Source organism: Pempheris klunzingeri, chromosome 17, assembly GCF_042242105.1.
Source record: "Pempheris klunzingeri isolate RE-2024b chromosome 17, fPemKlu1.hap1, whole genome shotgun sequence".
In the NCBI taxonomy this organism is placed as follows: domain Eukaryota; kingdom Metazoa; phylum Chordata; class Actinopteri; order Acropomatiformes; family Pempheridae; genus Pempheris; species Pempheris klunzingeri.
Window position 1 is genome coordinate 18,982,183 of NC_092028.1, and position 16,063 is coordinate 18,998,245.

Sequence of the window (16,063 nt, forward strand, 5' to 3'; positions counted from 1 at the left end):
CATACATGGTTATGGTCACAGCTTAAAATACATGTGTTAGGTTGAAAGAAACTTATCAATATACTTTGACCATACTTCTATACTCTACTGATTACTATTTTTCTCAAGGTGCACAACATTCCTTTGTTACCGTGTCAGTATTCAAACATTTCTCCTGCTCTGCAAAACAAGAAAAACACTGCAAATTCACCTCTGAGCAACGGCAGAACCAGCGTGTGCTTCATGCTCTGCCTGCTCTATTACAATCCTCGGCAGACGCTGATGAAAAATAGCCCTAGCCTGCTATTTTGTTTCCCAACTCAACACCAGCAAGTGTAAATGCACAGAGCTATTATCTGAATGGTAAGCATGCTGCTGTTGTGCTCTAATTTAGCTCTGAAGTATAAGATAGCACTGGGGAATCACACTGAGAGTAGCTTTCATAATGAAACCCAGGGCTGTGTCCCTTATCCCTTATATAGGCATGACTACTGGGAATTTCACATGGTCCTATAGTGTATATAGTAGAGTGGGACCGACTTATAATGACCTCTGTGCTCTCTATCAAGCCAGTTGCACTGGTTTATATCAACCCGTCGCTTATCTAGCTGCAGACAATGATTCATCCTATTGTAAAACATCCACACATCTGGAAAAATGAAAACTACACACATTCATACTTGTTCACACATGCACACATACAGACATGCCATGAAATACATTGACAGCAATCAAATAAATCAACTGTATAAACACATATATATATATATACACACAGTATTTACCAATTAACATTGTGCAAATAGTCATACATACAAAGTCAAGTTGAGTTGGGTGTGGCAAAATGTTGGCAACTCAAAGATGAATTAATGCTCTACAGGAGGCTTCCCTTCTTTAAAAATAAATGCAATGTAATCAGAAGCAATTGTACCGCTGTTAATTTAGCTTCTTTAGTCACTAGAGTGTCTACCGGAGATGTTTTGTTCTACTTTTAGGATGTTTTGTTCTAAAAGTCCACAGCGTTTTCAGACACAGCATAAGGCTGAATATTATACACTATATGTAGAGCGTCTGGGCGCATGCAGTCATTAGCACAGGCTTTCTGACTTTGTGGCATCTGCACAGTGGAGACACTGATGTGATGGCACTCTACGGCACACATCCTCTGCGAATAAGTCACATCTGCATGCATGACAGCATGTACTTGACATTGCTAAAACCCCCTTGTGCCAGAGATGACATGTTGTTCTCTGTTAGATTCATATTTTATGCATCTGTGGCTTTACAGGTCATGTCTATCTGTGCTGTATTTTCATTCTTAATTTGAATGCACAGTTTCCCCTATCAGCTTTCATCTCAAGGGTTTACTGCACTACTGTGCAGAAGCTCATAAAGTGTGCCAAGGGGTGTGAGTCAGACAACATCTAGGTGGCATGGGGAAAGGAAAATATATTTAATGGCACAAAATTGCAACTATTTCCCTTGAAAAGACATCTGGCACATTAACACAATCACAACTGTAGCCCTCAACAGTATTCAAGGTTTAGACCCATATAAAAAAAGATTTATTGTATAACACCTAAGTATGTCAAGCGATGATCATTCTAGCTTATTTGTAATTCATCTCATTCCGCCTCTTGACCTCTTTTACTGTCTATATGCCCGGAATAACCTGGTGAGAGCAGCTGCCAATTTCAAATGGGCCCTGCATGGGGCCGCTTAAACGACACCATGGTCACCTTACTGTGTGAGGTACAGTCAACTGAATGTTTCTTCTTTTTATGTACATAGACAAGAAACCATTTACAGATATCACAGCAAAGCAAAAAACAAGACAAAGAAAATGTTTTCTTCTGTTCCCTACCATCTTGTTTTGTTTCACTTGTTTCATCCTTTTTGTGTATGCGGGTCATTGTCCTGTTTGTCATTAACCTCCAGTACCACAAAACACACATTGGATACACAGCACAAATTAAAGCAGAGGCCCAAGAAAGCAGCCTGTGTCTCTTTTTTTGTATGTTGGTTTTTGTTGTATTGTCTTTTGTTTCTGTTGTAGCTATTTGAGGTTTCAGGTTTTTTTCTTATTATTTTACATGGCTTATCTGCCTTTGAGATGCTGTTGTTGCATTGTTCAACATGCATCAGTTTCTTTCACTGTCTCACAAACATCTACAGAAATCCATTCACGAGGCTCACGGCACATTAGACGTCCCAGCATGGATGTCTGGCGTATTATTCTCCGTTCTCAGGCTGTGGAGACGGCTGATTGCCACTCAGTCTCCCAGTAACACTGATCGCTGGGCAGAGACCGCTCTGACAAATGATTCCATCAGCCCAGCTCCTCTCAGCCGCCCAGGGTAGTATGTCAGAGCCACATGAGAGCTCAAGGCCCTCCAACTTTATTCATCAAGTTCTCCTTCCAAGCTCCTTTCACAGGTGGCTCTCCACGTTCTCTCTCTGGCCCTCGTAACACTGCACCTTGTCCGAAAGGCTGATGTCCTCCACTAGGGTGCAGTTGCTGATGGTCCCCTCACTCCCGCACTGACCCGCTCCCTTGCTGTGGACCATACCGTTGTGGCACCCAGCCACAAGCATGAGCCTCTCCTCAGGGCTGCAGGCCGGGGCAGAGCTTTTGGTGATGTCTGGTAGATGAGGCAGTCGAGAGACGTGCTTCAACAGGCTGTCTGTCTTCGTGTTGGGAGTATTGCTGTAGGTGTGGCGGTATTCCTCCTCGATGTTCCTCCCTAGCTTCCAGCGCTTCCACTTCTTTAGGATCTCGGACTGCACCTGAGGAGAGAATGAAAGATGAAAGTGGATGTTATTAATGTGATAACGGGAGAAAGGAAAGGGGCTGACAAAAGTGTGTTTGTCGTGTACATGTGGAAACTCACTTCTTTGTTGACAAAGCAGTACAAGATGGCCACCAAGAGACCCTGTGGAGACAACCAATAGCCGCCCACATTAACTCATGACAGCTAAAACACTCACTCACACATTATTTTGACATTCAGTGTTTGAAGCTATGAGAACATGACTCCAGCACCATGTGTTCTAGTGCATCCATGTATGCATCTCTTTTACATGGGGGAGTTTATACCACTGAGTGCAATCACATGCACATTAGAGTATCTCCTGTTTTAAGTTGAAACTCTCACGGCTGCACTTATCATCTTTGTCCTTGGGATTCTTATAGCATCCTCCTCTCTCTGCTGCTCTCAAGGCAAGTCCCCACTTGGTTGGCTGTAATCTTGACACGTCACATGTGCCCCCGTGGCAAAAAGATCACTGTTGTTATGTCGATGTGTGACACAGTCGGTTACCAGCACAGACGCATGCTATGCTAATGTAATCTCTCCTGACATGCAAGTAAATACAGCACTTCTTGATTGTCTGGGGGGAAGATAACTCAGAAATGAAGAGATCTCTGAACAGAAAACTGAACAAGCTCATAAGAAATGATACTTAGATAAGATGAAAGAATAACTGTGGTTGACTTTTAATTTAGCAAAGCATGAATTTTAAGATTTGGATTTTCTCATTACTTCAAGCTGCAGTTGTGTGTCTTCCTCATGTTTTCTTAAATCAAGATTGAAGGAAATTTGAGAAGACAGTGATTTAAACTTCCTGTCATCCTGTTATCACATCCCCAAAATTAATTTCATGATTTCATTAAATTCTGTCTCAGTATATGAACAACAAAGGGAAATCGTATCTATTTCATAGATGGTGGTTTGTCTTAGATAGTCTTTGTTCAATCATAACGGATGTTTTGGTTCAAGTTCTTTCTTCAGACTCCAACCTGGAAGGAGGAGAAGAAGAGGTCGATGAAGAGCTTGGTGAGACGCAGACCGATGGTGGCCTTGGTGGACTCATCTGTCACAAAGATGAAGACCACCTGATGGATACCCAGCAGAGGGATCAGGGTTAGAGTCGACTTTGCCAACCTGAGGTGGAGCGGATGAGACACAAGGAGGGAGAAAGCCCACAATAAGTGGAGAGGATAATGTCATGTACAAGAAGAGCTGCTGTTACGTTTGAACTCACCTGAATTTGTAATCTGTGTATCTCATTTGGTGCGCTCGAAGTTTTGACACAAGAATTTTGATGATATGGATAAAGATGAGGAAGTTGATCTGTGAAAGACAGACAGCAGTGTTAATAAGGGTCACTTCAGCCAAAACGTACCACTATTATCGGTGTGTAGTCATGGAGAAAATTTTGGATTTATGTGCAGGTTTTGAGACACTACCACTGACACTCCAATATAATGGGGATGTGTGAAATTTTGAGTCAAATGTGTCTTTCCAGAAAAACAACAAAATCCCCATATTCTGTTGAAAAACTGTTGAACAGGAAACACCAAACGACCTGCATGGATTAACACAGGTGAAAGTGCAAGTGATTTGAGTGAACTGACCCTTTAACATTATACAATCACAGCACAAGTGCATTGTTGTCATGGCACCCTTTCACACTAGCTGACATTTCATGAAACAGTATGTGTTCCTTCGATGAAAAGCACTTACGATCTGACCTTTTCATGTACAACTACGTTGTTAATTTGCAGATACAAAAACAAAGACCTAATTTGTACATAGAGTTACTGTCAGGGCATTTTTTATCATTTATTTCCCCAAAGCACTTGAGCGTGTTTTATTTACCCATCTCTTTGCATATCTCCACCAAAACAACCTTCTCAACCTCCATTAATCTGGATTCAAGGCAGGCTGCTCTCACTTCACGCCACACAGCAGCCACCCTCTCCTCCATCATTATCCTGCAAGACCTTTCTTCAACCCACCAGATCCTCCTTAGACTCTGCACTCTCCCTGTTCACATCCTCCCCCAAGGACCATACTTATGTGGCCTCACTCCCTCAGGGTTCTGTTCTGGGTCCCATCCTCTTTACTCCACAATGATGGAATGAGCTCCTCTTTGACATCAGGACAGCAGAAACCCTACCAATCTTCTGTAGCATACTGAATTTGAAATTGAATTAAAACTGAATTTTATGTATTTGTATGGCTCTTGCAGTTTGTGGGTTGTATCTTCATAGTTGAATGAACCTGTAGGTCACTTTGGATTAAGACGTTAGCAACTTTTTTAGCAGTTTTAGTTTTGTTCAAGCAATGAAATGAGCATAAGTTACCAGCCAAGCAACATGGTAATATAGAACAAATAAAACATATATTTTCAACTCAACACCAGGCCAGTATGTACCACTTTACTGAATGGTTAAAGAAAAATATTAGAATTTAAAAACCCAGATAAAAACCTACGTCTACTCCACTGCAAAATTATAAGACCACTGTGGATTTAATGGCTCTATATATTGTATATACACACACTAGAACGTGTCCAGTACACATATATATATATCAATATATTTATTTCTAATGCAAAATCACATGTTCTTGCAGGGTAATGTGCATGCAGACAAGGGTTTGCTACTGAGTGTAGTTTTCTAGTGCAGCTGGAACATGATGGAATCTGGATGAAGAAGGAAACACTGAAATGGGAACAGCCCTCCCATGCCTGCAACAACTCAAACACAGGAATTCCTGTGAGATACAAGCCACTTAGCTGAACGATTAATGCATGGAAAATGTCGGGATGTCTGTGTAACTGGCCTGACATAAGAGCTGTGACAAATTGGACTTACGTAAAAGCTCAGAAATGACCTTTGCAGAGCACACCTACAGTAAAAGGTCTGGTCATAGCAAGGATAGGTGTTAGCTAAACTGTGTAGTGGGTCACAGTATGAAAAAATTATATTGCCTTAATCTGAAAATCTTTTACTCTTAAGATGTTTTCAATGTGTCAGGCATAAAGCACAGACAGCCTTTTACACATCATGAATAAATGAGGTGTGTTTAATATTACATGGTGCATGAATGGATAAAGTGGTAATGTAAGAGTGCTGGGTAAACATGTAGGATTTTAGGATTTTTGTGATGTATTTTCAGTTGCAGGTGGGCGATCTGGTGATTTGATGATCTTAGATCGTGACTGATCTTGAACACTTTTCCACAATCTATTTTTTAAGCCAAATCCTAGAGATTGCAGTGTTTAATGTCATCTTACTTCTGTCACAAACAACTTAATTTGGCACTTTATTGTTATTCAACTGGCTTCAATTAGCATATCATTATGGGACAGGAGGGAACGTATTGGTCAAAAAGAAGTAACCAAATGAGAGAAAGGAAGCGGAAATTACCACAACTGCCAGCAGTATCGGGGAACGGATGATCCACCAGTAATTCATGTTTATATTTTGCCCCCAGCACCTGAAAAAGAAAAGCATTGGAGGAAAGATCAGAGAGAGATAACCAGAAATAGCTCATATCCTTTCAAACAAGGCTCACTCTGCAACGCATTTTGTTACACTGTTTTGCCACTCCTGCAACAGCAGAAAGCTTTCCCCTCCCTGGTTGATGAAATGTGAGAGACTGATGGCCAAGCTGTTCCACCAGAGGCGGGACACACACCACCATTATGGGGTTTTAAAGCTTTACATAACAACAAAATGTGTGTGCAGTTTAAAAAGTCCAGCCTTAAAACCACCCCCATTTCCTGCTGAAGTGTGTATGAGAGACCCTAACAGACTAGATAATGAAGTTTGGGTGCTGAATGTTTACATGAAATATTAAAAACGTGCCAACACAACTGCTGTTTTGGCATGGTTTCCATATTTGTCGTCCTACAGAAGATAAAACGTGTCTGTATGAAAGGTTTAAACGCAGCCAAATCCTTACGAAGTCCTTACATGTTAAATTGATGATGAGCTGCTGAGTGTTAACATTCATATGTTTAGCAGAAAGACTGTCTGGCTACTTTTTTTTTTCCCGGAAATGAAGTGCTGCTATGAGCGTGGGATCAACATGAATGAGCTAAAATGTAAAATGTTTGGCAGAGTCTGATACTGGCAACAGATTCTGGCATGAGGGAAACAGAGAAAAGAGAGCTGTGGAAACTTACTCTTGATTTTCATGTAGATATTTAACAACCACCCAGGGCACGAGGAATATTAACGGCGTACCTGTAAAGAAATGAGAGCTGTCTAAATGTAAAACAGCCAGTTCATACACTGGTGCTGCAGCCTTTTAAATGAATCTACTCTGAATTTACTTTCATGTAAAACGCATCATGCAGCCCACTATTACCTTGCATCCCCAAACACACACACACATCCAACAGGCCATCTCACCCCAGCCGATGCACAGGTACATTTTGAAGTAATTCTTCTCTGTAAACACGGTGATGTGCAGGAGGTTGTGGAGGTAGATGCCTTCCACCAGCAGCCAGTAGCTGTTGGCCATGATACTGTACTGCATCATCACCACGGCGATGCGGCAGCTAACCGTTGTCTGCAAGACAGCAGTGAGGTTTATTTCACCAGTGATAAAAAAAAATACTATACATGTCTGATGTTGGACATGATTTTGCTGTGATGTGAATCGCTGCTGCAGCAGATGGGAGCTCCTTCTGCCGCTGGGATTCAGGCTTTGTGCCTGCAGCCATGCTATTGTACAACAGCAGCAACTTTAACATCAGCCTCAGCCAGCTGTGACACAAACACAATCACTCTACACATCAAACCACGTGGTCGACCCTCATCCCTTTTATGGATATTTAAAACAATCTTTGTGGCTGCCATTACTCTTTAACAAGATTCACATTATCATTTTCTATACAAACAGTTACTAACATATTTTTATATTCTACTATTATGTACATTATCTATAAGGTATACAAACATAATGGCCACATCAGATAATCAGTGCTTTGATGCAGGCCACAGTCCAGTTGCAGACTAACGAAATGTAAACATTTTCCATAACTACATCACACACATTTGCGGGATTGTGCAGCTTTAAAGTCTTTCTAGTTTTGTTCTCTTTAGCACTGTTCCAATTTTTTAGGGCCTGAATAAAAAAGCTACTGCAGTGAGGAGGGAGGTAAAACATATATATATATCTGTCAGCTTTTAGAATTGCAAAACTGCATCTGCTACACACAAAACATAGCTCTTGGTTGGTATAACTCATTCGATCAGTAATAACTAAAAAAGTCTTTTAGACATTGTAATCTAATTTAAATCTTAATAAATCTATGAAATGAGCATTTTCACAGGCACTACATGACATATTTAACCTTTTTAAACGTTTGGTTATGATGCAGAAGAAGGTGAAGTAGGACTTTTGATAGAGATTAGATGAAACAGAAACAGCATTGTTGTTCTCTGCATATGATCCCCTGTGAACACTAGATCCTTCATTTGTGACTTTTTGATCCTTTTTTAATTAATCCCGTAAGGGGAAGGCTGAAATATAAATATGTCCACTCTCTCCAAAAAGCCCTCCACTTAGCAAAGAGAATAAATTCATAACCACCTCCCCACTGATAATTTGTGTACAGACCCTTAGTGATAAGTAGGTACCAGTGATCATAGCTTGTTGTTTAGCTGTTTAGCTGCAAATCACTCATCTCTGACCTCATTGTTGACCAGCATCTCCACTGGAGGCATAGATGTCTGGGGGAATCCCTGCTCCTGGTCTCTGCTGAGGTCCTGCGATGTTGGGATGTTGGCCTCCAGAAGAGCGTCTTTGATGAGGATGGACAGAGCTCGCAGGATGAAGGAGGCAAACAGATTCATGTGGATGTTGTTCCTCATGCAGTGCAGTTTCCTGATGAATGAGAGGCAACAATAATCTGTCTGCTCATATGTCTGATCATTCACAGAAAAAAATTCACAACAATACACTGCTTAAAGGAATTGTTCAACAGTTTGGGAAATATGGTTGTTTACATTCTTACCCAGAGTCAGATGAGGAGAGTGACGCCACCCTCAAGTTTATATGGCAAATATCAGGCTACAGCCAGCAGCTGGTTAACTCAGCTTAGCACAGAGACTGGAATCAGAGAAACTAGCCTGGCTCTGTCCGGCAGTAACACGAGCCCCTCTAAAGCTGGTACTAAGGTGTTAGTTCAATCCGTACAAATGCCAAAGTGTAAAATCATTCATTTGCGGGAGGCTCTGTATATTTCTTGGCTGGGTGCTGCTGCCAGATAACAGGTGGCGATTCCAGGAAGTTCTGGTCTGATTAGAGCCAAGAAATAGTAAAGCAGCACAATGTCATTTTACACTTTGACATAAAGTGAAAATTGGTGAGCTTTAGAGGTGCTTGTAGCGTTGGACAGAGCGAGGCTAGAGAAGGCTTGTCGGTAACAGCCTTCCCTGCTTTATTCGCAGCCAGTGCATACAAGCCAGATTTTAGAAAAGCATCTGTGCTGCAGTGGTTTCATCGTCTCAATATGTGGGACGTGGGAATAAAACGCTGTGCAGTCCCACATAAACCAGCTATGTTTAATCCTATCACTCAATTTCTTAGATTTGATTTAAACTGAAAACCATCATTACCTGAAGAATATCAGGATGCCAAGTGCCAACACCAAAGCCACCAGTGATAAGGAGTAGCCCACTGTGTACATGATCCGAATGTGGCCATAGTACGGCTGCAAATTAAAACACATAACAACACATGAACTTTAGATTTGTTTTCTTTATTTAACAGGAGTGATGTATAATTTTGAAGATTAACACTGCATGTAGTGTGTGCTTTTTAAATGAGGTAATACAGACAAAATATTAGTACCTTCATGTTTGAGTCTCTTAATAATCTCTAATGCCTTACAGGAGAGAGATTTTTCTTACCGGAGTTGGATCATTAGAGTCACACTCGCTGGTATTCTCCACAGTCACCCACTGGCCGTTGGCGTCACATTCCTGATACACCATGCCATTTTGGACTACACACACACACACACACACACACACACACACACGGCCTCTGTGATTCACTGGAAAGTCATTAGGGTCAGCTTTCTCTGCAGGATATTCTAAGTGACTCTGCATCAATGTGACTGCCACACAGTATGATACCAACCCGGATGTCTCTTACCTTTATGGTGCCACGGTAAATACCACGGACACGACACGCTGACAGTGGTGTTGGGGAGTCCATCAGGCCAACAGGCGTAGTTATCAAACTTCCTGTTGCACACAAGGCCTGGGGATGACATAGAAAACATGAAATATTAGTGAGATTGTTCCATATAATCACAGCCCCTACACACTAAGTCTATGGCCTGGAGGAGTCTATGTCATGACACACAGTATTTGTTATGTCTTTGAAGTGATGGTGGCCTTTATGGCACCTGAACACATCATTGTCTTTCATCTTGGCTTGAGAGTAAAATCATCTTTTACTCAGTTACTATACCAGACTTTTCATCTTGTCGACACATGATGAACACAGCTGGTTGTCAGTGTGTGTGCAGGTGGATGTTCCGGTGTATAATATGGTCCGTCCCATCTCCTCTACCTATCACCCGCTACTTCACTCTTACACTCACGACAGGAAGCATGTAAGTGTGATGCAGAGTGGTGGGATTTGTGTGTGCAGTGTGGGAATTGGCCTTTTTGAAACTTGGAGCATCAGCGTTCTCCGCCTCTATTCGGCAAGCTAACAGACCATAATGCAACTGAAGGGCAGTTTTTCGGCAGCCCTGTAGTTAAACAGTCTGTTGATGGAGCAAACTGGCGCCAGTTTTCTCTCAGCATGAGCAGAAAGCACAGACTGTGGTGCAGTAAATAGAAAAGTGGGAGCTGCTACGGGCAGAGTGATTATATAATGCTTTGAGCAGGGAGCGGAAATTGCTGCTGCTCCATAGTCTGGTGACCATGCGACCTGACCATTACCTGCTCGACTGCATTAGGTAGTTGCCACTGCACTAAAAGGTGAGGGCAAATACTGATTTTCTGTCTAATGTGAATGCAAATTATATGTAAAAAATGTCTCTTTCTCAGAAATGTTGTCAGAGCACCACCGATGATTTAGGAATCATGGCTTGTCATTTTGTTGTGCTGTTGTTTCTCTGCCTACAATTTTTAGTACTTGGTGATATGATGCCAGTGTGGTTAAAGCGGCTAAAATCAAACCTTTATTTCAACAGTGGCTCAAAAGACTGGTTGTATGTGAAGGGTGTCATTTGTAGTGACAAACTCACTGAAAATGACCTCCCGACTCTACAGTTTATTCAAGCCCTTTGGAGCTTATTGGCAAATTATTTAGTTGCATTGTTTTGGTTTTTCCAGCCTTCAGCTGCTTTGGTTCACTCTCACAGCCCTCAAAGCCTCGTTTTTGTCCACAACGGGCAGCTGTTTCCACCAAAACATCTCTAATAATCTACTGTGCACCACCTGTCCAGCACCAAACACACAGACAGACAACGTTAGTGACTAACTGGTGGATTAAATTGAGGCATTTAGCAGCTAAAGAACCAGATATTTCTCTCAGGAGTTGATGGAAACCAAAACTCAGCTAAAGCAAGAGCAAATAGTGGACAGCACAGCTCACCGGTGCTTGGCGGATCTCGGCTGTTGTTGCGATCACACTCCTCCATGTACAATTTCCAACTCTCCTTCAGCTTATCCAGCGTAGCAGTAGGAGACACCTAAGGAAACAGAGACGCACATAAGAGGAAAACGCAGTAACACCTGGGAGTCTATTATGTGTGGACTGACTGATGTAGTGTAAGCAGGTGGGGAAGAAAAGCTTTGAGAATGTGAGCTTCATATACACCACACAGACAAAATAGATTCACTCACTGAAGAGCCATTCATTTGTTACACCTCACTTCATATAAACTCTAGGTGTAAACACCCCATCCATTAAGATGACACTGTGTCCCACTCTAATGTGTTGTCTGTATGGGGGGCTTGTGCTACTGTATGGGCAGGCTGATATATTGTACATCTTAACACTAATGTCATTAAAAAAAACAGGGACGGACAGTTTGTTTAAGCTTCCACACCATGACTCTCTGGCTTGTTTCAGATAAAGAAACAACACCCACCCCTTCACTGTAAAGGTCAGTAACTAATGAAAGCTCCCAGACTAGCATGGAGGCTGTTTACCTCTGGGAAAAAAGTGTGTGCGTGAATGTATATGTGCATTTGTGCGTGTGTTGGTGTGTTTGTACGTTCGCTGGACCCACCTGGATGCTGCAGGAGACAATGAGCATTGCCAAAAGGAGGAACAGCCGTGACATCCCTTATTCCTGCTGTTGGTGCTGGGAGGGGATACTGCAGGACGGGGAAGGGTTTTCACCTCATAAGGGGGCTTATCTACGCTCGCCACACTGCCTGGATGACACAGAGACACACAATCCATCAAAGCTCATTGCAAACACTGTACTTATCACCTTGGCTCAACTTGAATGTGCGAAGCAAGAGGACCAAAACAGGAAAAGGCTGGGTCATGTCTACCACACTACAATTACACCAAGGTTTGAAGGCATGCACAAAAGAAATATAGAGACTTTGTCAGTGCAGCTTGTACCCTAAATAGGTCACGTAATATAGAGGAGAAAGGATATTCATTGTGAGGCCGATCAGTCCCATTTCTATCCTTGCTACTCATTCATGCCAAGTCACAAATGATGCAGCACTACCCAGAACTGCCCAGGACATCAAACACGGGGCCAAAAACCTCCATGAAATGTTGTTTGTACCATCAGGGAGACAGCTGCGGCTCAACAGAGCTGCACTCAGTCAGGAACTCACAGTTGGCTGCTGTCCACCTTCCTTCTGAATTCTGTCCGTGTTTGATTGTCAGCGTGTGCCATAGGTCACTCACCTGTGTGTCGATCGACGCCGCAAACTCCCCCGAGACATTTGGTTGATGCCGGAGAACGGAACGAAATCTGAAACGTTTCTGCAAAAAACACCTTGACCATGGAAACATTTTTGGCTAAAACGTTTCAAATTCCATTCTGTTCTAGTCTTGTGGCAGGGAGGAGGATGGGCTCATGTTGATGTGTTTGGGATTTGTTTTGTTTAGTGGGGTTATTTGTTTAAGACATAAGAGCACAATGCGTCTGTACTAACAGATGGGCATTATGTAATGTATGTGCTCAGCAAAGTCTCAGTTCAAATCAAAGAGTTTTTGAGTCTGTGATTTGACTGGACATGTCATCAAGCTTCTTAAGTCTGGGCCGAACTAGCTGCCAGGAATCACAATCTAAAGGTCTGCCCTATATATCACAAAGCCCTACTGGAAGTCAACCTTAGATAATATCTAAACCAAAGAGCCATATTTTCTAAATGGCCTGTTCAGTTTAATGACCACAGGATGCAGTTACATAGCATTAGCTGTAGTACAGACTGACTGATTGCTCCGGGCGCCCACGGGATCAAAGATAGTCTTGTCTGGCCTGACATCGGGTCAGCTCTTGTGCAGCTGAGATCACAGCACTGACTCTTGTGCCCTTAACACCATCACGCACGTTGAAGTCACAACATTTACACAAGAGTCACAAGAGGCTTAAAACAAAGAAGCAAAACCTCTAGCATCTGTCACTGTTCAATGGGACTTCTTCTACATGGAAAACGAATGCTTTATGCTAATAGTATGAACAAAACAACAGCCAAACTATGTCAATCAGAGACTGAGCATTAAACTGTGCTACACCAAACATCTGTACTGTAAGTGTGACAGTTACACGCGAGTTCTTACCAGAGAAAGTGATCAGGCATCATTTTGTGAGTGCATGACATTTAAGCATGTGTCTGAGTATCGTAGAGAGGCTGATATGCATGTGAGTGAACACATGCTCTCACTTACCACATGGCTATTACACCACTGTGTGACGGTTTACCAAGGGTTTCCCTCCTTCTCTTTCTCTTTCTCTCTCTTTCTCTCCCTTCCCAAAAACACATAGAGAGACTCATTTCCTAACACACCTGCCTGCCCGCTCCAGTTTCTGCAACTTAGCACCAAGTGGGAGCAATGATTAACCCGACTCAGCGCTCAGTAGCCCGGTAGGAGGGATGGCAAAAGAGAGAGAGAGACAGAGAGAGAGCATACCAAAGTGTGACAGCAAGATAGACTGGGAAAAAAGGGGTTTCTCAACCCTTTTCTGGCCCCTGACCCCATTTTTATGTCCCAACACTCGAAACACTGGCCCTTACGTGTTTGTGAAGTTGCCTTGGGAGCTTCAGAAAAGCATTTCTTGCAATACGTTTCCAAGAGCATGGAGCGAACTCCCTATAGATAATATGAAAGTGCTGATAACACCATCAGTCGGCATCAACATAAATTCAGAGCCTGCGTAAGTTTCTTTTTTTCGATGAAAACTATGTACGTTGTGAGTAAATGTGAAGCATGCTCTACAATCAGGTGACCAACAGTTGACTCCACATTGACTCCTCTCCTCTTTAAACCTATTCTGTGACCTTTGCAGCTTCCTTCTATTACACTCCTTCAAATTTCATCAGCGTCACATCACAGATGTGGCAGTTTTCTGCATTGATTCATATCGTGTCTCCTTATTTTAAGATGTAACATGATACCCCAGAGCTGAACAGAAATAAATGAGGCTTTCCCTTAAATGAGCCTTCATTTGTAGTGTTGTAGTGTTCAATGCTCAAGAAAGACAAGAGATGATTTTTAAAGATAAATCCTGAAGACATACTAATACCTTATTTGTGCAAATGTGTCACATACAATATGTCTGCTTGGATGCCTTTGATGCCGGATGATGGGAATCACACTCACATGGCCATTTGGTGAGTGCTGGAGTAGAACTAATGGGCTTGAAGGTGTGAGACTAATTAGGCTTGTGTATTCTGCTGTTATGATATCCTAGAGCTACAGTCTGCTGTGGTTCCAGACCAATCAAGGTCCTTTGGTACATGTGTTGTTAGCCCCGCTAGCTCTCTGTTCCAGGAAATACTCTGGTGCTTATATCGCTATTGTTGCACATCTGATTTAAGAGGTCACGCAGGCAGAGCCAGAGGGACCTCTTGGGTTGTTTGGGCCCATTTCCTCCGGTGTTTTTCATCCTGAAACACGTTACCAAGCCAAGATGTTTCAGCCCTGCCTGGGGATACGATCAATGTGTGAAAAATAATGTCATGCTCATTTTTTAATATAAACGCAATGCTGTATATTTGAAGTGATACTTGGCCAAACTAAAGTAAATTGATACAACTTTAACAGAAATACTAAAGGGTCATTGCTCCCTCTGATTGAAAGAGCCGCCCGCTATTTGTTTGGATAATATCTGGTCATTTATCTATATCTGTGTAGAAAATATACTGACAAACACTAATGAATGACGCAGATTCCCTGAATGTCCCAAAAACATTAAAACTGCTTTGTGTTCAAGTGCATGCTGGATGGCTCAATACAATGGCCACTAACAATTGCTGTTGTTTGTTCGAGAGTACTTACCATTCATTTGATTACACACTCTAACAAATAAAATTACAAAAGAGGAGTATGCGTGCATGAATGCGGGCAGCAAGGATTAAAAACAAACCTCTTGGAAAACACAATAACTGTCCGGCTCAGAAAATGCCCTAGAGCAACAATCTATCATGCAGCTTTCCAAACGCAGAGGCCTCCTGCATCACCCATCTGATACAACTTTCTTTACCATTGACTGCATTCATCAATACTGAAGTAACAGTAAATATTCCAGCTTTGTTTCTAAAATATCGAACAGGGTCATTAAATCAGAGAACAGCGCTTTGTGTATTCCTCTGTCTTTCCATGCTTTGACTAGATAAACCAAAGCAAGGCATGCCATGCTCATACCTTAGGGCTGCAGATAATACACTGAGCAATGCACGGCTGGATGAGAGCCCCACTATCTGATAATAGGGTGAGGCAGAGTTCAGAGGAGACGGAGCATCATGCTGCAACACGCTCTGCAAAGATGGGACATCACTTAAATCTAGGCATCGCACACTGCATGACTAACCTGATTTTTGGTTAGATTGCACACTTATCTGTTACTTTGCAAATGCCTTTATAAAATTCATCTGAGGTTTCTCTTCCTGGCTGTGAGAGGATGTGTGTTTTGTGCGTATTAGCTGAGTGATGGATAATGGTGTGTGCAGCACTCTAACCTTGCTCTTTACTTTGTCAGTCTCACTCTCTCTGTCTGGATGATGTTCTGCAAGCATGAACATACCATGAATCACACACCTTCGGTCAGTGCAGTTCAGCCGCTA

The 16,063-nt window shown here is 42.3% G+C and overlaps 1 protein-coding gene across 1 annotated transcript; it reads right to left on the reverse strand.

The window, feature by feature from the left end:
- Positions 1–1,786: 1,786 nt before the first annotated feature.
- Positions 1,787–12,197, reverse strand: gcgra (glucagon receptor a). The gene is made up of 13 exons (XM_070847923.1): positions 12,040–12,197; positions 11,400–11,496; positions 9,942–10,049; positions 9,695–9,789; positions 9,401–9,495; positions 8,474–8,666; positions 7,187–7,346; positions 6,958–7,018; positions 6,197–6,266; positions 4,024–4,112; positions 3,779–3,923; positions 2,871–2,912; positions 1,787–2,766 (listed from the first exon to the last, which is right to left on the reverse strand). The coding sequence occupies exons 1-13, from the start codon at positions 12,091–12,093 to the stop codon at positions 2,410–2,412; spliced, it is 1,566 nt and encodes a 521-aa protein (XP_070704024.1). The 5' UTR covers positions 12,094–12,197; the 3' UTR covers positions 1,787–2,409.
- Between the last annotated feature and the right edge of the window lie 3,866 nt (positions 12,198–16,063).

What these genes read in the sequence shown, in the direction of transcription:
- gcgra (XM_070847923.1), bottom strand. Translation starts at nt 12,093, where the DNA reads ATGTCACGGCTGTTCCTCCTTTTGGCAATGCTCATTGTCTCCTGCAGC. An exon ending in AGATGCTGGTCAACAATGAG is followed by an intron (nt 7,347 to 8,473) that starts GTCAGAGATGAG and finishes GCTGTCTTGCAG; the next exon opens with ACAACGGTTAGCTGCCGCAT. An exon ending in CGATACTGCTGGCAGTTGTG is followed by an intron (nt 4,113 to 6,196) that starts GTAATTTCCGCT and finishes TGTCTTTCACAG; the next exon opens with ATCAACTTCCTCATCTTTAT.